We start from the raw sequence: 22,881 nt of genomic DNA, 5'->3' as shown, positions 1-22,881 counted from the left end.
GGATGTGGACATCTCTGCGGGGGCCACTCACTGTTCTGCCTTTCCACACTTGCCCAAGATCCCACACGTAGTAAGGGGAGTGCTGAGCCCGAGAAACTTATCGCTTAAACTGGAGGCAAAACTCAGGTTGCTGGGAGACACTTTCCCTCAAAAATATTGCCATTGTTCTAGGGCGCTATGGAGCAACAGTTTTAAAACGCGCCCTTAGTAGGCCCGGCTACTCCGATAATAGCGCCTCCCGCCCAACCCGAGAACCTTCCTTCACCGGCAACCCGAGAAACGACCTGCCGACCCGCCCGGCGGAAACGCGCTAGTCCGGGAACGCCAGGGTCGGCTCCGGTCGCCGGGGAAGCCGGTAAGTGGTCCCGCCGCCTGGCAGGGAGCTTCTGGAGGAAGGAACGCGGCCGGCGGTGGAGGCCTGGGGCTCGGGGAGCGGGCGGCGCCCCCGCGCGGTGGGGGCAAGTGGGAGACCCGCTCTTGGCGCTCTCGGATCCCCGCCCCAGCTCCGCCCCGGGCCTGGGCAGCTCGCTCGCAGGTCCCCCCCCCCCCCCCGGCCGCCTCTGTCCTCCCGGCGCCCGCTGCGGCGCCGGGTTCAGCGCTGGTGGCGGCCTGGAGGCGGCGCGGGGCCTCCGGCGGGAAGGATTTGCGCGCCGCTGGCCTCCCGCCTGGTGCGGTCCCCGCGTGCATGCCTTCTCAGCTTGCGCGCCAAGGTTTCTCCCCCGTGAGCCCACTTCTGGCCATTTCCAAATCATTTTACTCCTATTTGACTGGGAGGAGCATACAAAGGGACTTCGTCACACTCAGTATATACAGGTCTTTTACTGATCTTACGGCTGTCATATTGAGTCACGGACAGATGTGGGCAGAAAGGACCAAATAAATACTGGTTTTCAGCTAAGAAAAGTCAGTGGTGGTTCTTGCTTATCGGTTACTGTCCATGACATAGAATAAAGACCCTGAAGAATAAACAATAGAAATATGGGAAAACTTGGCCTCCTTGTTTTTTTTGTTTTTTCTTTTTTAAGATTTTATTTATTTGAGAGAGAGAGAGAGCAGGAGCGGGGGGGTGGGCACAGGGAGAGGGAGAAGCAGACTCCCCACTGAGCAGGGAGCCCTATGCGGTGCTCGGTCCCAGGACCCTGGGGTCATGACCTGAGCTGAGGGCGGACGCTTAACCGACTGAGCCACCCAGGCGCCCTTGGCCTCCTTGTGAAATCAGGTATTACCAAGGGCCAGTTAGAATAGTGGCAACTAACTTTTTTCTTTCAGATCCCTAAATACACTGAAAGACCTGACTGTTCTTGAAAAGAATTGTTTCTGAACACAATGCCTCTAATTTGGTTAATATGGAGAAATTAATTCTAAAGTTGCAGGTGGTTCTATGACACACATGAATACAAACGACAGTTTACAGGTTGCTGTAGTGTATGTTTTAGTTTGTGATTTTGCTTTACCTGCCGGGCTCTCCGTGCCTCATAATTCTTTGTTGTGTGATTAGAAAAACAACAACAACAAAAAAACACTACAAGTAGGCTTTCTGAAAATTAAGTTAATTCATTCCATTGGTTTTTTTTTTTTTAATGCATCATGTTGCTAAGGTTTTAATAATAATAATGGCTACCGTTTATCCAGGGCCTCCTCTGTACCAGGCAAAGTGTTAGGAACTTTATATTCAGTCTCCTTTACCTATGAACCAATCCAGCTAGCTGCTTCATCTGGGAAATACAGAAAGGGAGACTGAAGTTCAAAGACTCTGCTTATCTCTTCTTAATCCCAGGCACCTCCAGCTCAACATGTCCTAAAAGGAACAAATGTCTCCCTTCACCATGCCATTCGCCACCCCCGCCACACTCCCACTGTCAGAAAAATGAAACACACACACACACACACACACTCACAACAATTGTGCTTTTCCCTTTTTTCAGGGAATGGTATCATTCACCCAGTTTACACTGGAAAACTGGGAGGTCTACCTTGTCCCATTCTCCCTGCTTGTCCCCCATAAATCTGTCACCAAAAATCTTGCCAATTCTTTCCACATATTTTCTTCTTGTTTTCTTCGTCCCCATTGCCACCACCCCATTCCACTCCATTGTCATTTTCCCGCCTTTTCTGTTGTTGGAGTCCCACTCCAGCCCTCCTGTTCTCTCCTGTGGGCAGTCCACTCGCTCTGCAGCCAGAGTGAGTGATTTTTTCCTAATATGCTCTCTTGGTTAAAATCCTTCAGAGACAGCACATTAATTACCCCAAGGATAAAATCCAGCAACCTGAGCTTGGCTTACAACGGCCTTCAGATAAGGCCCTGTCTGCCTCATCAGCCTGTGACAGTCCTCTTTTTACTCCTTGAACTGAACACAATCTCTTTTGCTCCTAAATAGGCCAGTCCCTCTGCCTACATCACTCTCCCCCTCTCCCCCCGTTGCCTAGCCAACTTCCATTCACCCTCAGGCTTCAGTTAAATATCATTTTCCTGACGACTCTGGATATTTCTGCCATATGCCAGCATAACTCTTTCTGTAAGACTCATCACCCGGGGTGCCTGGGTGGCTCAGTTGGTTAAGTGACTGCCTTCGGCTCAGGTCATGATCCTGGAGTTCCGGGATCGAGTCCCGTATCGGGCTCCCTGCTCAGCAGGGAGTCTGCTTCTCCCTCTGACCCTCCCCCCTATCATGCTCTCTCCCTCTATCTCATTCTCTCTCTCAAATAAATAAATAAAATCTTAAAAAAAAAAGAGAGAGACTCATCACCCTACATTTGTTGAGGTCTGAGGTCCCATCTGCTTTGGGGCAGGCATGCTAGCAGGGACCATGAGAGGTCAGAGTGCACTTCTATAAAACTGCCTCTAGCATTGATGTATACAAACCACCCTTGACCCTTGAACAACGCAACTTTGAACTGCACGGGGCCACTTATATGCAGCTATTTTGATAAATGCAGTACAGTCTGTAAATGTATTTTGTATTCAGGATTATAAAACTTGGCATGGGTGCTCAGGGTCTACCTGTTCAGCCCATAAAGGAATAAACTGCTGTTGTCCTATCATGGTGATTTGGAGCTACTTTGAATTCATTCTGCCTTTTGAAAATATATTTACTTGTCAATGTTTCTGTTTTTGAATACAGTTTGGGAGAGGTCGTGGTGCCCCAGCATGGATGGCTACGTGGTCCTGAGAGTGATCGGGGAGGGCTCCTTCGGCCGAGCCCTTTTGATTCAGCAAGAAAGCAGTAATCAGCTGTTTGCCATGAAGGAAATAAGGCTTCCAAAGGTCACTGCTGAAGCCATTAGCTCAAGTTGAAAATGGACATGTAATTTGCCCAGGAAAATGAGTTCTTGAGATTTAACGTGGAATTGTTCTTTCGTGCAAAAGATGTAATGGGTTTATTCATTAGCTTTACAAGGTCTTGATGTATTTTATATGGATTTTAGGTAATTTTTGTGATTAACACAAAGGGAGAAAAGTAGTCTAGGTGGCGATTGATGTTTATTTTATCTCAATGAATATTCTCCAATTTTGCCTACCTAAGAGGGTAAGAAGCTTTGCCAGAAGCAGCTCAGGTGCCATATTAATGAAAATAGAGCATAAAAAAATACAATGAAGAGCAAAAACCTAACATGTAACCTTTGGTATCAGGGAAGCTATTTTGTGGATCAGTTTTGGGTTTTATCTCCCTGGAAGGTGAGGAACGTGCTGCCTTATCCTTGTTTATCATAGTTGTCACAGGAAAGAATCTGTGCCATGGAGGCTGCTTAAGAGTGTCTTGATCAGTTTTTTAAAAATACATTTTAATAAAATTCTCAGAATTCTAAGTATTTCCCCACGGTGTTCTTGACCTCTTTTAGTGATTCTCGAGTGGGCTTCAAAGTCAGCTGGAGGTTAAAACACGGATTGCTGGGCCCCACCCCTGAGTTTCTGGTTGAGTAGGTCCAAATGGGCCTGTGAATTTGCATTTTTTTAAAGATTTGCTTATTTTGGAGAGAGAGAGAGCACAAGCAAGAAAGACAGAGAGAGACAGGGAGAGAGAGAATCTCAAGCAGCCTCCCCGCTGAGCACAGAGGCCAACAGGGGACTCCATCTCAAGACGCTGATAACATGACCTGAGCCGAAATCAGGAGTTGGAGGCTTAACCTACTGAGCCACCGAGGCACCCCCTTTTTAAATATCTTTTTTTAATTCCTTTTTTTTTTTCCAACGGCAGTTTCGTAATTGAAAGATAAGTCATTTGGGTTTTTGTGCTCGGAGAGTAAGTTAGGGGATAAGCAGCTTTGGAAACCAGCTTCTTCCATCCTTACCACACTTACAAACCAGTCTCTTTTTCATCTGGGCCCGCGGGCTGGAAACGTGATGCAGACAGTAAGACATGAGAGCCTTAGTTTTTCTCTAAGGATATACTATGGTTAATGGCATGCTGGCTCTCCACATCAGTTATGATTAGGCTGATGTGAAAACCGGTTTACATTCTATACTTGTAAGGGTATAAGGGGTCAGCTTTAGCATGCAAAATATAGCCATAATTGAAAAATCGCCATGTTTTCTCCTAGAGTTTGATAAACATAAGTTGGGTCACAGTCGTTGCTATAAAACTGCCTTTGGCATTGACATATACAAACCACGCTTGATCCTTGAACAACGCAGATGTGGGCTGCATGGGACCACTTATACGCAGATTTTTTTGGTAAATGCAGTACAGTCCTGTAAATGTATTTTCTCCTCCTTGTGATTTTCCTGTAACATTTTCTTTTCTCTAGCTTACTTTATTGTGAGAATATAGTATATAATACATATAACATACAACATATGTGTTAATTGACTCTGCATGTTATTCCAAGGCTATTAGTAGTTAATGTTTTGGGGGAGTCAAAAGTCACAAGTGGATTTTCGACTGCACGTGGCGGGGGATCACTGTCCCCGACTCCCATGTGGTTCCAGGGTCAACTGTATACTGTATTGCTATAAAGCTCTCAAAGCTATCCATTTTAAAATGAAGTGGTTCCATTTATGCTATTTAAAATCTTCTTCTAGTCTCTCTCTGGTACACAGAATTCTAGGAAGGAGGCTGTTCTGTTAGCCAAAATGAAACACCCCAATATTGTTGCCTTTCGAGAATCATTTGAAGGTAAATATGAGTTCCCCCAAATAAATGCATTGTGGAATTTGATTTATGGCCACCAGGCTTTCCTCAAGAGTCTTCTGTTTGTTTTAGCTGAGGGACACCTGTATATTGTGATGGAATATTGTGACGGAGGGGACCTAATGCAAAAGATAAAGCATCAGAAAGGAAAGTTGTTTCCTGAAGATATGGTAAGAGACGGGCTTCCATGGTTTCTCTCAGGGTTTAGAAGCAAAGCATGTATAAGTTCCAATAAAAGCACTGTACGTGTGCTTACCTGATACGCTTGTTAGAAACCGTTCACTTCTGTATCAGTGCTACTGCTTTGTGTGCAGGAGGTGGCTGCCTGAGGTATTTTCAGCAAGTTCAATAGATATGTTTATAAAATATCAAGGAATAAAACTTCTGTGTTTAGAAGAGTTTCAGAATTGTATTACTCCTATTTTGTCCTATATATTTCAAATTTTAAATTTTGTTGTACTGACATTGTAGAAGACAGATAGATTTATTTTGCATGACTAGAGCATCAGAAGAATGAAGCCCAAACTCCTGTGTCATGGGAATACCTATTCTCACACTTTTTCCTTTTACAATTTAGCACTTTCCTTTAAGTCTGGTACTTCCTGCCTTTTTAAAGGAAAACTGTGTATTAAATATTACTGGAATGACTTGACTAAGAAAAATATTTAAATAAAAACCCTGGGATTTAGTTTGATTTAGGGTATAACGTGTTATAAAAGCATTTGGTATAAATATTTTTATTTAGAAGTTGTGTTGTTAAAAATATGGATGCCAGAGAAGGAGATCAACCTTGGCTTCAAATGAATGAATCTCCATAGCAAAAAAGAAAAAAAAATCAGTTTGACATTTAATTATAGATTCCCTAGGTACTTAGAAATTCTGAGTACTATTGACTAGGGATTTATAAGAAGAAAATGCTGACTCACAGGATGGTTGACAATATAATGAAATCTTTCAATGTTAATAAATTAACATTCTGAAAAGGCAAATGAAAATCTGACGTAATGATTACAACAAGTTGTAACATACTCATTCCTTAGTGGTGAACTACCTTTATATATATATTTAAGAAATACTTTTATTTGGTTGAATTCAAGAGAACCATAGTGGGAGTTTTATTGAACTAAATTGCTATTTAGATCATACACAAGATGATGGAACATGGGATTCAGTTTTTCCGAATTCCTCCAGGTAACATGGAATCTTAGTTGAAGTATGTAATTTTTAGGGGTTCTGTATTTACATTATGGAAAATCCAGGTCAACTAATGCCTGGAGACGATTCTTTGGGATTTGGGGTTAACACGAACCAGTTACTGCATTCCTGCAGTTACTGCATGCTTTTTCCTTACAGATACTTAATTGGTTTACACAGATGTGCCTTGGAGTAAATCACATTCACAAGAAACGTGTGTTACACAGAGATATCAAGTCCAAGGTAACTGGAATACCTTTTGTGGCCTAAAAGCAAAAACAGAAACAAAAAGTATTCCACTCAGTCTTTTTTCTGTGTTCTTCTCTTTCCTTTTGGGACATTTTCATTTAGCCTGGAAGCATTTGTCAACCTAATATTTATACGAGCCAAGTACGGTACTACCTGAGAAAGATCATTAAATATCGGGCGCCTGGGTGGCTCAGATGGTTAAGCGTCTGCCTTGGGCTCAGGTCATGATCCCAGGGTCCTGGGATCGAGTCCCGCATCGGGCTCCCTGCTCTGTGGTGAGCCTGCTTCTCCCTCTGCTTCTCTCTCTCTCTCTCTCTCTCTCTCTCTCTCTGACTCTCATGAATAAATAAATAAAACATTTAAAAAAAAAAAGAAAGATCATTAAATCTCTTTACTAGTGTATGTTAGTAGGTTTTAAGCTCTCTTAGTGAGTGCTAAGACCAGACCGTACGTTCTCAGATGGTAAATCATCGAGACCTGGACCTGCCCCATGGAGTCCTCCTGACACGTTCCCAGGTGCTCCATCAGGCTCTGCCTGATATGGTCTTTTTTTTTTTTTTAAGATTTTATTTATTTATTTGAGAGAGAGAGAGAGTAAGAGCACACATGAGTAGGGGGAAGGGTAGAGGAAGAAGCAGACTCCCTGCTGAGCAGGGAGCCCCATGCGGGACTCTATTCCAGGACCCTGGGATCATGACCTGAGCTGAAGGCAGACGCTTAACCGACTGAGCCACCCAGGTGCCTGTCTGACGATCAAATCTTAAGCTCACTTGTTTGATTTCTAAGCAGTGATCCTGAATTCCCAAGCAGGGGAACGTGTAGCTGTCAAGAACGTATCTTATCCTTTTGTGTTCCACTCCGGGACTCAGCTGTCAGCATCTCTACCCTTAATCTCCATCATCAGCAGTCTTTGGAAGACAGCTTCTCCGGAGATCTCTGCCTTGTGGGTGAATGATGCAAGACATAATCTCAGCTCTTCTTTTTTAATGCAGAACATCTTCCTTACCCAAAATGGAAAAGTAAAGCTGGGAGATTTTGGATCTGCCCGTCTTCTGTCCAGGTATGTATATCTATTCTGTAGTAGTGACAGCAATCAAAATATCCATTATTCAGGAATGCACTGTAATTGTGCTTTGCCTTTTTATGGTTTTAGTCCTATGGCGTTTGCATGTACATATGTGGGAACACCTTATTACGTGCCGCCAGAAATTTGGGAGAACATGCCTTACAACAATAAAAGGTAAGTAATGTTTTCACTTGGTACAAGAAGTCCCAAGCATAACCGCTTGGTGACAGGCATTGTAGCCGACAAGTGAAGTTTGGTTTTTGAATAATATATTTGAAAGCAGTGTAGAATCTAAATGCCCATGCTTCTAGGTGAAAGTCACAGTTTTCCAGTTGTTTTAATCAGAGATGAAAGGAACTAAATGTAAATGCCAAAGGAAAGGCTAGTCATTTCTAGGGAACAGTATGAATGACATGACTGCTTCTCACACTCTGCTGCTCTTGCCTGTAAAAGTCCCGCAGTGCAGACTGTAGCCCTACCAGTTATGTCAGAGTGTCTGGGGGTGGGAAGCAGGTAATGGTAATTTTCCAGCATCACCAAATGATTCCAGTGTGCAGAAAAATTCGGGAACCACTGGATTATGTAAATGAGTTAATATTGGCAGGACTTGATAATAAGTACTTGACTGATAGGTTCATTAATTAAAAGAAGATGGTATTAAGACCCTATGATTTAAAACATAATATTTTTCTGACTATAAGTAATAACGTGCCCCTTGATGCAGTGGGTGAGCAGGGGGAGTATTGGAAATACAGAGATATACAAGAAAGGATATAGTAGTCACCTACTTTTTCACTGCTGTTAATGACATTTTGGTGTTTTTTCTATCCATTCACTTTCCTCCCTAAACCTAGTTTATGTGTTCTATATATAACTTGGCATCCTGCTTTTTAAAAAATTTTATATTGTATCATATTCATATCACCACATATTTAAACTCTTCACAAATGTTGGTCTAATGATATATTTCCAATTTTCAGTATCATAAACAGTGTTGTGATTAATAGACCTGTTGTACATAAATAGGTCATTATCTTATAACACATTCTTGGCATGAATTCCTAGAAATAGAAACACCTACAGGCTCTTGTTACCTTCTGTCGAGCTGATTCCTGGAAAGAATATGATAATCCATACTGAATAGTTTCTTTAAAGAGTAAAATTGAGTGCACTGGGGATAGAGTAGCTATAAAGGAACTTACTGGGCCAATTGGGGAAATTTGAGCTTGGACAAATATTCGATGATATTATTGAATTAATGTTAAATTTCTTGGATGTGACAATGGTATTGTGTTTATGAGGGAGAGTATCCTTGCTCTGAGGAGATACATGCTGACATGTTTGGGGGTGAAGTCTTTGGTGTCTGCAGTCATTTTTTCAGGAGGTTCAGATATCTATGGAAGAGGGCAACAGCTCACAAACGTGGCAAATTTAACAGTCGGGGAGTCTAAGAGCATGTGGACATGTACTTTTCTGTACGTTTGAAATTTTAAAAAATCGAAAGTTAGGGGAAACCATTGATTAAAGCCATTAGTTAAAATGCAAAGAATATGACGTAGAAAAAGTCTGGGGCATGACAACTAGGTTGTGAGAATGATGGAGGAGACAGAAATGCTCAGTATGAAGAAGGGTGGGCGTACGGGGCAAGCTATAGGACTCCTTTCTGAGTTTTGAAGAACTGTTTTGTGGAAGAATGAGTGGTCTTATTCTCTTTGTTTGGGAATGTAGAGCTAACACAGGGAGTGATGAGGGTTCCCAGAAGACACATTTTGGCTTATGAGAAGGAAGACCACTCTCCCTAGAGCCATCCAACAGGGGCACAGGCTGTGCCCAAGGTAAAGAGCTATTTATCAGGAGGTGTGATAAAAAGGCCTGGGGTTGCTCCCAGATAGTTGGGGTGGAAGGTACACTGAATGACTCCTAAAGCCCTTCTTCCAGCTACCCCAGTCTGAGTCCACGAATACTCCCTCCTGTACCAAATGCTGCTGAAATGATACCTGAACCACCCTGATTTGGAGGGTAGGGGCTTGGGAGCAGAGAGTTTTACTGTGAACATTACTGTAGTAAGTACCTAAGTATTAGACCACACTTATCATGTATTTTATTTTAATAGCTAGGAATTACTGGTGATTTTTATTCTTATTAAAGTTAATTTTTCGTTTTTCTTTTCTTTTATATTTCATATAATCACTCATAACCCATTTGTCATTACGTTGCTTCTTTATGCTTCCAGTGACATCTGGTCCTTGGGATGCATTCTGTATGAGCTCTGTACCCTTAAGCATCCAGTAAGTATGGTGTGTAAAATGGAAAAGGCAGCCTCTTGTCATATCTGGCTAAGCCCTTAGTAATGTGCCAGATTCCACTTGGCCGTGTGCTTCCCTCGGACACTGTAGGAGCGCTGACAGCCTTGACTCCATCTTTGGCCTGCCATCTTGTTCTTCCCTCTGGTGCACAGGTGGTACCACTTTGGATAACTAACTCGTGACCTCACCACCATGCCCCTCGCTCCAGAGAAGCTGGGGGTTAAGGTCCAGATAGTTGTGGAGAAGGGGTGGAGTATGGGGCAGAGAATAGCCCTGCATTCCCCTGCCCGTCTTGCCCCCTGCCCATTGCCCCTGTCGGTAATTACCCTGCATAAAACTCTCCGGAAACGGTACGGAGTGGCTTGCTTTGTTTTTCAGTATTAAAGTACCTTCTTGGTCTGGAGGATCCATTACCGACCCTCCTCCACCTTCTAACAGATGAATTCATACCTGTTTCCATCCCCATCCCTCCCCTCCAGCCCCTGGTAACCTCTAATCCATTTTCTGTCTCCGAGAATGTGTGTATTCTAGATATTTCATATAAGCGGATTTACACAGTACTTTTCCCTTTGTGTCTGGCTTATTTCATGTAGCATAATGTTTTCAGGGTTTGTCCATGTTGTAGCATGTGTCACAATCTCATTCCTTTCTATGATTGAATAATATTCCATTATGTGTTTATACCTGGTTTTGTTTATCCATTCATCTGTTGTTGGACATTTGGGTTATTTTCTCCTTTTGGCTATTGTGAACAAAAATTTTTTTATATTTATTTTTTTTCAAGATATTTTAAGAATTAGTTTAACAAAAAAGAGGTTAAATAATTTGGTCGGCTTATTTAGCAGTTATTTAGTACACAGAACGAACAATCATAGCCCTCGTCCCTATTAAGTCTTAGCTTTTCATAGAAATAAATTCTGTCCTTTGGGTACAGATTGAAACTTAGCTCTAACCAAGCATTTTTTCATTTTTTTTAATTTTAATTGAAATATGGTTGACATAGAGTATTATGTTAGTTTCAGGTGCACAACGTAGTGATTCAACACTTAACATACGTTACAAAATGCTCACGATAACCATAGTTACCGTCTGCCACCATACAAAATTATTACGATATTATTGGCTATATTCCCTGTGCTGGGTTCAGAAGGAAGGTAAACATAAACAGTGCAAAACTTCCCCATCTGGAGAAAGGGTGAAAGGCACTCACACTGAAACCACGTGCTGTCTTCCTCGAATGTATGTGGTTTATAACACCAGCTGCATCCTTAGAACAACTTGGGAGACTACAAAATGGCGATGCCTGGGCCCATGCCACACTAATTGAATTGAAACCCATGAGGGTGTCCTGGAGAGTAGTGTTTTATAGAACAGATGATTCTAGGGGCACCTGTGTGGCTCAGTTGGTTGAGCATCTGACTCCTGGTTTCAGCTCAGGTCATGATCTCAGGGTCTTGAGATTGAGCCCGGCATGGGGCTCGCAGCTCAGCTCGGAGTCTGCTTGAGATTCTCTCTCTCCCTCTGCCTCTCCCTGCCCACACCTGCTCTGTCTCTCTCTCTCTCTCTCTCTCAAATAAATAAATAAATCTTTAAAACAGGTGATTCTAATGTGCAGCCCAAGTGGAGAACCACTGTTTTATACAAATAAGATTATTTTTAAAACTCTGGTATCTTACTTATGATTATATTCTTTATTCCCCTGATTCTTTTTTTTTTGTGAACTTTCATATACATGTTCTTATTTTTTCTAGCAAGAATAAGAATTAAGTGCCCTGACATTTGGCACACAATCTGTTCTCTCATCTGCTTTGAGGCAAAAGTAGTTCTCAAACCTTTAGGAAATGCAGAAACCTGGTATAATGTTTCAAAAGCAGATTCAGTCTCATTTTTCACGACCTGAATTTTTCCCTTGTTATATGTTGACTTTTTTCCCTTTTTCATATCTTCACTTACATATTTTATCAATAGGGTGCATTTCCAAGGCAGAATGCCAAAATGCTCTTACACAAGTATCACCAAGGCTAACACCTAATGTTAATTTCAGTGTTTATTCTACAGTGAAGATTCTTTTACATGTTATTCTGGCATGTCATTTTGATTCCCATTCTATTGCTTGTCAAATTTTAATAGCTTCTCTGATGACATGAAAGGTAAAAGGGATCTGGTAGTAGATGTTTAAAGCTGGAATAGTCTGGAATGCATCTCACAAGGGGACAGGAGTAGGGGCTTCTGGGGAGGAGTGAAGCAAAGGGGTGTTACACTTACTGTAAGCCTGTTAGTACCACTGACGTCTTAAAAAGCTACACGTATGCATTACCTTGATTTTTAAAATATGTTAAAAATGTGTATCTGCGCACACACACTGCAAGTTTTAAAGTATCCAAAGCTGGAATCGATGCTAACCCTTTCTCCAGATGGGGAAGTTTTGCACTGTTTATGTTTACCTTCCTTCTGAACCCACCGTAAGATTTTGAATAGTACCTTAAGGCTCCCTCTGGGAAGAAAAATGACCAGGCAGCAGATACTCTTATAAAATTAAATTAATTCATAAAAATTCCGTTGAGCTGATAATTTCTTCCACTCTTGCCTTGTCTCTGCTCTTACAGTTCGGTTTTACTTTTTAGTTTCAGGCAAACAGCTGGAAAAGTCTTATTCTCAAAATATGTCAGGGGTCCCTGTGCCCACTGCCATCTCAGTACTCTTGCGAACTCCAGCATCTGATCAAGCAGATGTTTAAAAGGAATCCCTCACATCGCCCTTCCGCTACAACACTCCTCTCTAGAGGCTCTTTGGCTCGGCTTGTCCGCAAGTGCTTACCCCCAGAGGTATGTTAGATCGACTGGGAGTGGTTTTCAAGTAGGGTCAAATAGTTCGTTATCTTTTAAACACAACATGTAGTACATGCTTGTACAAATTCAAATAATGCAGAAGAGTATACAAAAAATAAAAACTTCCTGCCCCTCCTCTCCCTTCCATAATGCCGTTCCCTGAGAATACTCACGGGGAGAGTTTGTGTAACCTTTCTTATCTTTCTCTAGACATGTAGAAACGTCTATTTGTGTGTCTAAATTATAGGTCTTTAATAAATGGCATTTTTATTTTTCAACTGTAAATACGATTGTGGGGAAGAAATGTTGATAATTAAATGACATTATGGCAGTGGCTTAAGAAAAGTGTACCTTACCTCACATCTTTAAATTCTCTGCTTGAAATTTTCAGATCATCACAGAATATGGCGAGCAGGTATTAGAAGAAACCAAAAGCTCTAAGCATAGTACACCAAGGAAAAAAGGTAAGAATTTTAGAAGGCTTACTTTTTGTTCAGTTTTCATTTAAAATGTAGTTTAACAAAAAAGAAAAATATAATTTTCAAGTTACTAGAGACAATTTCAGAGATCTCCTGATATTAAAATTTTCTTATTGCTGTTTCAGATGTAATTCTGTACTGATTTTTATACTTTTAATTTTCCAGGGAAATTACTAGGCTCCAAAGAGCCTAGTTTGGAGATTTTAATGATGTAAAGATTGTTCTCTGTTTCATTATTAGTACCATGTTCCCTTTGGTCAGGTAGGGAAGGCTTCTGTGGCCTGGCCTAGGAATCTAACCATGAAAATACGATGTTAATCTTGTAGGAAATTATCCCCACGTGTCCAAAGAACCATCTGGTAAACAAAATTTTTTAAAAAGCAGAGCCTTGGGACACCTCGGTGGTTCAGTCAGTTAAGCATCTGCCTTTGGCTCGGGTCGTGATCCCAGGTCCCTGGGATCGAGCCCCGCATCGGGCTCCCTGCTCAGTGGGAGTCTGCTTCTCCCTCTGCTGCTCTCCCTGCTCGTGTGCTCTCTCTGTCTGACAAATAAATAAACTCTTTTTTAAATCCATCAATCAATAAATGCCTTTTCAAGAGTTGAAACTGTCCATGTAATAGCTGCACAAAATTTCCATATATATTTAGTTGATCCTGAATAAATTTCAAATGTAATTTATTGTCTCTTTGAAAGTTGTCATCTCTTAATTTTTTCAAAGCTATTTTTGTTCCTTTCTTTTCTTTCTTTCTTTTTTTTTTCTTTTTAAGTAAACTCTATGCCCAACATGGGGCTCGAACTTACGACTCTGAGAGTAAGACTTGTCATAGGCTCTACTGACTGAGCCAGCCAGGCGCCCCTATTTTTGTTCCTTTTTATTTGTCATCAATGACTCAGACCTTCCATCTGATGATATCCACCGAAGATGGTAGATCTGACCAGAATAAGAGAGAAGACAGAAATAGATCATCAACTCTAGGGACATGTTGTAAACCCTCATTGTTTGGTGCCCACTATCTCAGGGTTACATACTCCACAAGAAACACTCAAAAACCCTACTGTTTTCTGACAATTCAATTTTAAATGTTATTTTTGTAGGATTGTATATCCTTTTAGTAATGCAAACCCCTTGGTCTTGTAATTCAGGCTTTTCTCCATTCCTTAAGGGCTAGCCAATTACCTTTGTTTCCACAGTTTGCTTTAGTGTTAACTTTACGTTAGGTACTATTTTGTAGCTTTTGTCCTCCTCCCAGGGTAGTGGGAAATTAGTTTTAAAATACAACAATAAAAGCCAGTCTAAGAAAAGTTTCAAAATAGTTTGGCTAAGTGTAGTCTTACCATTCCTAAAAAAGAGGAATAAACCAGCGGAGAAAGGCCAGCACGCAGACCGTGTGTCTGGTGGCATCTCCACCAGAACGGCGAACGCTCCCTGAGGGCGGGGGCTGCGTCTCATTCGCTCTCTGTTGTATCCTCAGCACCTGTCATCACAGATGCTCGATAGCAAGTTTTTACAATGTTGAATGAATGAGGAACATGGATGGCCGGACTCTACTGGGGCAAATCAGCCACTCTTCTCGAAGGGATCTGGCACCCAGGTTCTCGCTGACTGCTGCTACCAGTGCCTCGTGAGGGAACAAGCAGCTCCCTTCTTAGGAGGGATCCCTGTTCCACGGGCTGTCATAGCTGTCAGGAAGAGCGCCACAGCTAGCCTGAGCTTGAGGTGACAGTGACCTCCCAGGGATGCGGAGCATCTCACGTTTCAGATGTTAAAATCAGGAGCAAAACAGCAGAAACAGCCTCTGTTTAAATTACTGGGTGGGATGGGGCTCCTGGGTGGCTCAGTCGTTAAGTGCTTCTGCCTTCGGCTCAGTTCACAATCCCAGGGTCCTGGGATCAAGCCCCGCATCGGGCTCCCTGCTCAGCGGGCAGCCTGCTCCGCCCTCTCCCGCTCCCCCTGCTTGTGTTCCCTCTCTCACTGTGTCTCTCTCTGTCAAATAAATAAATAAAATCTTAAAAAAATAATAAATAAAAAAATAAATTACCGGGTGGGTAAAGCTTGATATCACTATTCAGCCTAAGGCTTTGGCTCTTGGACTTCAAAAACTTTTGTCTTTTGGGCTTTCTGCACATCACATGAGGAACTTAGTCACATGAGCCTCTGCATGCCTTCTCTTCCTACCTTCTCTTTTCTTTTTAAGCAGACCCCAGCAGAAGCAAGATAGCTTTGGAAAATGAAGCATCCACGATGGTAAGAGCTTGGAAATTACATTTATGAAACCCCTGTCTCTTGGGTTCTCCTCTCTTGGGTTCCGTGGGCCTGGTCCCTCCCGGCCAGCAGTTTCTCGGCCTTTGGCACGAGAAGTAATTGGTGGCTGTCGCCCGCGCTGTCAGCTGAGCTGCTGGAGATCCCCGAGCATTTGGTTCATGTGCCTTGTTTTTCTGTTTTTAATTACTGATGACCAGTGGTTTCAATGTAGATGTGAGAGAGCAGTGTTCTGCTTTCAGTCATGAACATCTTGCTTTAGCTTGGCTTTTGGTTTGTTTGTCATTGTGGTAAACCATATATAACACAGAATTTCCCATCCTAGCCATTTTTAAGCATACGATTCAGCAGCATTAGTCACATTCACGGTGTTGGGTAATCATCCCCGCTCTCTGTTTCTAGTACTTTCTCATCACCCTGTTACAGAAACTGCCCATTATATAATAACTCCCCATTCCTCCCTGATGGGCACTGCCACCCCAAGCTCCTGGTAACCTCCATCCTACCTTCTGTCTCTATAAATGTGCCTATTCCAGATATTTCACAGGAGTGGAATCATGCAGTAGTTGTCCTTTTGTGTCTTTTTGCTTAGCATAGGGTTTTATTTTGTTTTGATTTTGCTTAGCATAGTAATTTTAAGGTTCATCCATGGTATAGCCTGTATCAGAATATTTTCCTTTTAATGTCTAAGGGATATTTAGATCTGTATTTTGCTCTTGACATTTTTCTGTTCGGAACTTTTAGTGCCTCCCCATTATCTGACAAACCAAGTTGACATTTTTCAGCCTGGCATTCAAGGTCCTGTTTGTCTTGTTTTGCCCTGGGCGGCTGTGAGCTCTTTAATATGAAAGCTGCAGTAAAGGCCTGAAGAGAACAGCGGATCTACTTCTGAGTGTTGCCAAACTCAACCCAGTAAATCGTGCCCTACTCACGATTTGTTTTGCTTTCTTCATCCACCTTTTAATTCCAAAAAGAAAAAATGTACTAACAACAAATCATTCTATTTATGGAATGTACTAGTAATTAAACTTCTCAAATTTTTTGGAATGCAGATTTGGTGGTAAATAAATAACAGCATCCCACCATTATGTTGCCACAAATGGACTAGATCCTGCCCCTGTACTTTTTTTTTTATTCGTGTGAGAATATCTATTTTCTCCCCAGCTTTATTGAGGCATAATTTATATGCAGTAAAATTAACCCATTAGTGTAGAGTCTGATGAATTTTGGAAATTTTATAGTGTCATATAACCACCACCACAATCAAGATCTAGAAATCCCAGCCTCCTAAAAAGTTTCCTCAGGGCCCTTTGCAGACAATCCTGACCCCTGTCCTAGGGACCACCCCTGTCGTTTTCATACCCCCTACAGTGGACACATCCAGGTGTTCTTGCGGATGAAAAGAGGGTGAAATGTAAGCAGAACGAAGAGAGAGCCAGGAAATTGGTCAGATAAGGGAAGAGCTGAGGTAGGAAGAAGGTCTTAGGCAAGCCGGCAAGGTGTGACGGTGTGAGGGCAGAGCCGAGTGGCACCGAGCCTGGAGCACTCTTTGAGGCTGTAGTCCGTACAGCAGTGACCGTCGGCCGGGATGCAACATCAAAATGCCCTCAGGGCTTTTAAAAACTGCTCATCACCACTACCCATCGCGATTCTGACTTCTTTGTCTATGGGGGGGCCCTTCGCCCGGTGGGGAGTGAAGTCTGAGAACCACTGTATAGAAATAAGCACAAAGTTCCAGTTACAGCCTACTGTTTATTTATTCATTCCACAAATCATTGAGAACCTATATGCTGGAAGCTGTCTAGGCATAGGAAATGTATTCCTTCTCAAAATATATGCAGATTTAATGGCGTCTAGACAGTGTGTTACTATATTTCATGAAATCAGGAGCTTAGATAATTTGGAAAAATACCAAATTAAGTGGGAACATTTTAAAGATTTTATTTACTTATTTTTAGAGGGAGGGTGTGGGAGAGGGAGAGGGAGAATCTCAAGCAGACTCCCTGCCAATTGTGGAGGCCTACACGGGGCTCGATCTCACAACCCTGAGATCATGGCCTGAGCCGAAATCAAGAGATCAAGATGTTCAACCGACTGAGCCACTCAGATGAAGTGGGAACATTTTGACCATATATAGCAACTTTATAAAATATCTCATTTTGAGGGGTGCCTGGGTGGCTCAGTCGTTAAGCGTCTGCCTTCGGCTCAGGTCATGGTCCCAGGGTCCTGGTATCGAGCCCCACGTCAGGCTCCCTACTCAGCAGGGAGCCTGCTTCTCCCTTTCCCACTCCCCCTGCTGTGTTCCCTCTCTTGCTGTGTGTCTCTCTCTGTCAAATAAATAAATAAATCTTTAAAAAAAAACTCATTTAAAAAAAAATAAAAGTAAAAAAAATAAAAAAAAATCTCATTTTGATATTCCAGCATGAAAAGCCCAAAACCACAAACCATACTGAAATTTTTCATTACTCATTGCTTCTATAAAGACCTCTCAGATACCTCTTGTTATTTTATATATCCTCTTCATATTTGCATTGATCGATATTAGTGATTAGTAATATAGGGGCACCTGGGTGGCTCAGTCGGTTAAGCGTCAGACTCGTTTTCTGCTCAGGGCACCATCTCCGGATTGTGAGTTGAGCCTCGCGTCGTAGTCTGCGCTCAGCATGGAGCCTGCTTGGGATTCTCTTGCTCCCTCTCCCTCTGCCCCTTGCTCTCACTCTCTCTTTAAAAAAAAAATCAGGATTAGAAATATATATGACTTTAATATATATGTATGTATATGGTTTTTAACCTACATATAAATATGTATGACATATACAGTGATGTGTGGGGTTCTATGGTTATTAATGTTTTTTAAATTCATTAATCTTTATTTAAAACTAAGGTAGCTGACTTTGCCTACCTTACCTTGTTTGTAGTATTTTAAGCATTTTTAATCTGTATTTTTAATCCCTTTTAAAGCCAAGGGAAGAAGAAGCTAGAAAGTACAGCCACACTAATTTAGAAAACATTAATAAAAATTCAGTTGAAAGTGCACTGGGGACAGTAAACAAAGAGAAAGGTAAGTTATTCAAAATCTAATTGTTGTATAAGTGAGGAATTGGGGAATATGGAAGGAATATTAATTTTCATCTTACTAGGTCATAGGTGTCATAAACAAGTGGACAGGCAGATTTTTGTTTGTTTATCCAGTGATTTATTTAATGGTATAGGAATACTTTATTACTCGTAAAAAAAAAAGAGAATAGTGTTTATTAATAAGAGCCTTTAGAAAAAAACAGTATTTCTTGCACTCTCTGTCATAGAAACCATGTGCAGAAATATACAACCTCTTGGGGCTTCATTCTTGTACATTGTATAATATATATATGTGTTTTTAAAAATTCACTTTAATGATTAGCTTTACCTTTTCATTTGGAGGTTTTTTTTTTTTCCATTCCCTTTACTGCTTAGACTTGAAAAACATTGTGAGTGGATTTGAGTTTGGAAGAGAAAAGAAAGATTTCTTTCTATGTAGTTGTTCAAGTATATGTGTTCATATAGATGATAAATAATATGCTTAGCAATACTTTTTTACATTTTAAAATCAGATAATAAATCAGTCCATCTGAGGAAACTCAGTTCACCAAGTCCTGTCAGGCGACAGTGGGAGAAAAATGTCCCCAACACAGCTCTCACGGCTTTGGAAAATGCAGCCATACTCTCCTCCAGTTTAGCAGCCGGGGATGAGAGAGGTTAGTAGTCAGTTGAATGCTGTTACTATTCAACATTTTCTTTAGGTGATTTTTTTTTTTTTTAAGAGAGAGAGCAAGTATTGGTGGGGGCAGAGGGAGCAGAAGAGAGAGAGAATCTGAAGCTGGTTCAACTCCCATTGTGGAGCCCGATGTGGGGGTTGATCCCACAACCCTGAGATCATGACCTGAGCTTAAATCAGGGGTCAGAGACTTAACCACCTGAGCCACCCAGGTGCCCACTACAGAGCATTTTCTCATGATTGTTTAATGGGCTAGAGATTGTTCTTGTTGTTTTTAATGTCACTCTGTAAAAGATATTTGGTGTCATGTATCAGAGCAGTGCTCATGTAGGTGAGTGAAATAGATTTTAGTAGAGAGGAAAATACAATTAACTTCGCTGAAAATACAGTCTGGAAGATATATGCTGAAAATCTTTTTTACGTGGCCCTAACTGTCAACTTTTCACAACTAGGTGGTTCTGTAATAAAGTACAGTGAAAATAACACCCGTAAGCAGTGGCTGAAGGAGACTCCAGAAACTCTGATGAACATCCTTAAGAATGCAGATCTCAGCTTGGCGTTTCAAACATATACAATATATAGACCAGGTGACTCAAGTCTATTACCTACCTGTGGAAACCTTTGATTTTTTTTATTTTTATTTCAATTTATTTATTTATTTATTTATTAAAGATATTATTTATTTACTTGAGAGGGAGAGAGTTCATGAGCAGGGGGAGGGGCAGAGGGAGAGGGAGAAGCCCACTTCCCGCGGAGCAGGGAGCCCAGGGGCTCAATCCCGGGACCCCGGAATCATGACCTGAGCCGAAGGCAGATGCTTAACCTACTGAGCCACCCAGGCGTCTCCCCTTTGATTTCTTTAAAAAGTGTGGTAAGACATACATAAACTAAATTTGCCATTTAAACCATTTTTAGGTGTGCAGTTCAGGGGCATTAAGTATATTTCCGTTGTGCAGCCATCACTAGCATCCATCTCCAGAACTTTTCCCACCTTCCGAATCTGAAAGCATGTACCCATTTAAAAAAATTCCCTATTTACCCTACCCAGAGACTGATTTTAAAGTTATAAAATGATTCATAACATGGTACATTTTAGGTTTCCTTGAATCTTTTTTAGCCAGTATTGAGCTCTAATTAAAATTTCCCGTGGAGCTTCATTACTTTTAATTGCTTATTTGTTTGCTTGTTTTAATAATTATGGGACTACTTTGGAGAGTAGCCCATTTTTAACCATGCAAGTACACCACTGCCTTACTCATTCTACAGTTCAGACTCCCATCAAGGTAAACTTTGAGGAATTTCAAGATTTCTTTTGCTCTATGCTTGAATCCTGCTATATTGAATAGACCTCAAGAAAGAGGAATAATTAGGATTTGACTTTATTATCATTTCTACAGACATTTTCACTAAAATTGCACAAAATTACCTTTTATAATACTATCTTTAGGAATCGAGGCCAAAGGACTGCATTAAGGGTGTGTACATGTGTGTATAATTTTGATAATTCAATTATTAAGCCATCTTGCTAAGTTAAGATCTAAGATAAATTATGCCAAGTAGAGCGAGTAATGCTGTGGCAAGCCTTGACCGTATTTATTTTAACAGATTTAGTTGTCTTTGTTTATTTGGTCAGTATTTATTGAGTGCCAAACATGCCAGGTTAAGATTTAAAAAAAAAAAAGAAGAAGAAAACACAGCTCCTTCCCTGGGGGAGTTTGGTGGGAGACCAGCACTCAAGGAGAGAGGTTTAGAGTGGTGTAGATGAATTTTTAGAGGTGTGTTCTGATAGAGCTGTGTGCAAATTGTCTTAGGTGCCCCAGCAGAGGTGGGTGCATAGAAGGATGATGTTAAGGAAGGTTAACAGTTGTGAATTTTGTTTTAGCAATTGTAGGTCCTGGATTTTGTTTCTGGTCCCTGTTCACTGTTTAAAACCTATGTCATAGCTCTATTACGAAAGGGTTTTCTAAAGATTTAGCCCACATTTTTGTGTTAGGTTATTGTTGTGTGAGCAAAAATCTGAAAGCAGTTGCCATCTAGAAAATTTTTTGAAAGCATGCATGTGGTCTCCATTCCCTAATTTTATTCCCCATCATGGGAGAGAGTTGGGGGTGGGGAGCTCAAAAGAAAAACAACTGGAAGACGACGATCCAAAGATAACTTTAATATAGGTTCTTATATTTGAAGGTTTTAATTATGATTTTCTAAATTTTTCTTTTGAAGAAGGTACTGTTTTTAAGTTTAATACCCATACTGATGCTTCACAGGCCTGTTTCATGCCAGAAATCATGCTCTGTAATGGGGAAGGCACTACAAAAGAAATATACTATTGTCCTCAGTGAGCCAGCAAGCTTTTGGAAGATTTTAGTCCGACATTCACTAATTACGCCACTACTGTTAAAATTCGCATAATTTTCCTCTGAAGGTTCAGAAGGGTTCTTGAAGGGCCCCCTGTCTGAAGAAACAGAAGCGTCAGACAGTGTGGATGGAGGTCACGATTCTGTCATTTTGGACCCAGAGAGACTGGAACCTAGACTGGATGCAGAGGACACGTATGTTGGGATATACCTACATGGCTCTGGCCATTGTGTGTGAAAATCATACCTTAATTTCAGGTTTAGCAGGAGCTGGTTATATTACTCGACATCACAAATGAATATTCTTATCTTGATCTTTTGTCTGGGACGAGTAATGCGTTACGGTATTTTCATAGAATTCCTGAGTTCAACCATTCACCTTGGACTTATTATTTTTTAATATATTGGATTTTATTGGCAAATGTTATAGAAACGTGAAAGAAGTGTTCCTTTGGAAGAGCTAACAGTGTTTTACCTCTGGTCAGTTGCCTTATGGAGTGCATTTTTCAAAAATGTAAATATTGTGACGTTAGTGTTCTGCTTTGAGCCACCAAAAAATACTTACCGTGCCCCTGCTGTGGAGGCTTAATATCAAAATTGTGTCTTCACAGGGACTTTGAGGAGGATGACGACAGGCCTGACTGGGTATCAGAACTGAAGCAGCGAGCTGGCTGGCAAGAACTGTTGGATGGGTAATGCCCAAGGAAGTGCTCCTTCATCACATCGGGTAGATGTTTAAAGTGAGGAATTAATGTTTGGATAATATCAGCTCATGGGATCCACAGTTTTCTTTGGGCACAGAATGAAGAGGGGGAAACTGTGAATATTTAAAATTGTTCCTGATTAGTACCACAAGGCTTAAAAAATCTGTAACTCTCATGAGTTTTTGAACTGAAAGGAGAAGGCATGGAAGAATGGCTCTGAGCTTCAGGCTTTGCATTTGGAACAGAAATCGGATGCTACTGCTTACAGTTTGTGTGATTGTGGGCAATTATTTAAGCTCTTTGAGCCCCAGTTTCCACGACTCTAAAATGAGGGTGATAATCCTTCCTCATAGGGGTGCTGACCACAGACCATGGCAGCAGCCCATCATGTTATTTCTGCACTGTTATGATTGGTGCTTAATTGCTGTGTGACTCTTTTTACATTTATGAAAGGTTTGAGGATCTAAATAAATTTAATTGGAAAATAATGGTGTGCAGCTTTCCAATAAGGCCTGTTTCTGGGTAGTGATCATGATCTTGGCCAATGACCCGCCATCC

General features: G+C 41.3%; 1 protein-coding gene across 4 annotated transcripts; it reads left to right on the top strand.

The window, feature by feature from the left end:
• The first annotated feature begins 280 nt into the window (after positions 1-280).
• NEK3 (NIMA related kinase 3) lies at positions 281-22,811 on the top strand. Of its 4 annotated transcripts, none has more exons than XM_073894626.1 (16): positions 281-355; positions 3,123-3,265; positions 5,021-5,114; positions 5,202-5,299; positions 6,504-6,566; positions 7,565-7,632; positions 7,726-7,812; positions 9,872-9,926; positions 12,569-12,769; positions 13,164-13,236; positions 15,447-15,496; positions 18,473-18,572; positions 19,102-19,245; positions 19,718-19,852; positions 21,688-21,814; positions 22,231-22,811. In XM_073894626.1, exons 2-16 carry the CDS (start codon positions 3,149-3,151, stop codon positions 22,313-22,315), a joined length of 1,497 nt encoding a protein of 498 aa, XP_073750727.1. In that variant the 5' UTR covers positions 281-355; positions 3,123-3,148; the 3' UTR covers positions 22,316-22,811. The 4 variants fall into 4 exon arrangements, with proteins under 4 accessions (XP_073750727.1, XP_025730766.1, XP_025730765.1 ...); XM_025874981.2 differs by having other exon boundaries at positions 6,483-6,566; positions 15,450-15,496; XM_025874980.2 differs by having other exon boundaries at positions 6,483-6,566.
• The last annotated feature ends 70 nt before the right edge of the window (positions 22,812-22,881 follow it).

Source organism: Callorhinus ursinus, unplaced genomic scaffold, assembly GCF_003265705.2.
Source record: "Callorhinus ursinus isolate GAN/ISIS: 27379988/994484 unplaced genomic scaffold, GSC_fseal_2.0 scaffold7, whole genome shotgun sequence".
Taxonomy (NCBI): domain Eukaryota; kingdom Metazoa; phylum Chordata; class Mammalia; order Carnivora; family Otariidae; genus Callorhinus; species Callorhinus ursinus.
The sequence above is the reverse complement of the archived record's forward strand: the minus strand, read 5'-3'. Positions and strand labels throughout refer to the sequence as shown.

Bases quoted from the DNA above. Each gene is read 5' to 3' on its own strand.
- NEK3 (XM_025874980.2), top strand. From the start codon at position 3,149: ATGGATGGCTACGTGGTCCTGAGAGTGATCGGGGAGGGCTCCTTCGGC. The intron at 3,266-5,020 runs GTCACTGCTGAA...ATCTTCTTCTAG, and splicing joins AGGAAATAAGGCTTCCAAAG to TCTCTCTCTGGTACACAGAA. The intron at 21,815-22,230 runs GTATGTTGGGAT...GTGTCTTCACAG, and splicing joins AGACTGGATGCAGAGGACAC to GGACTTTGAGGAGGATGACG.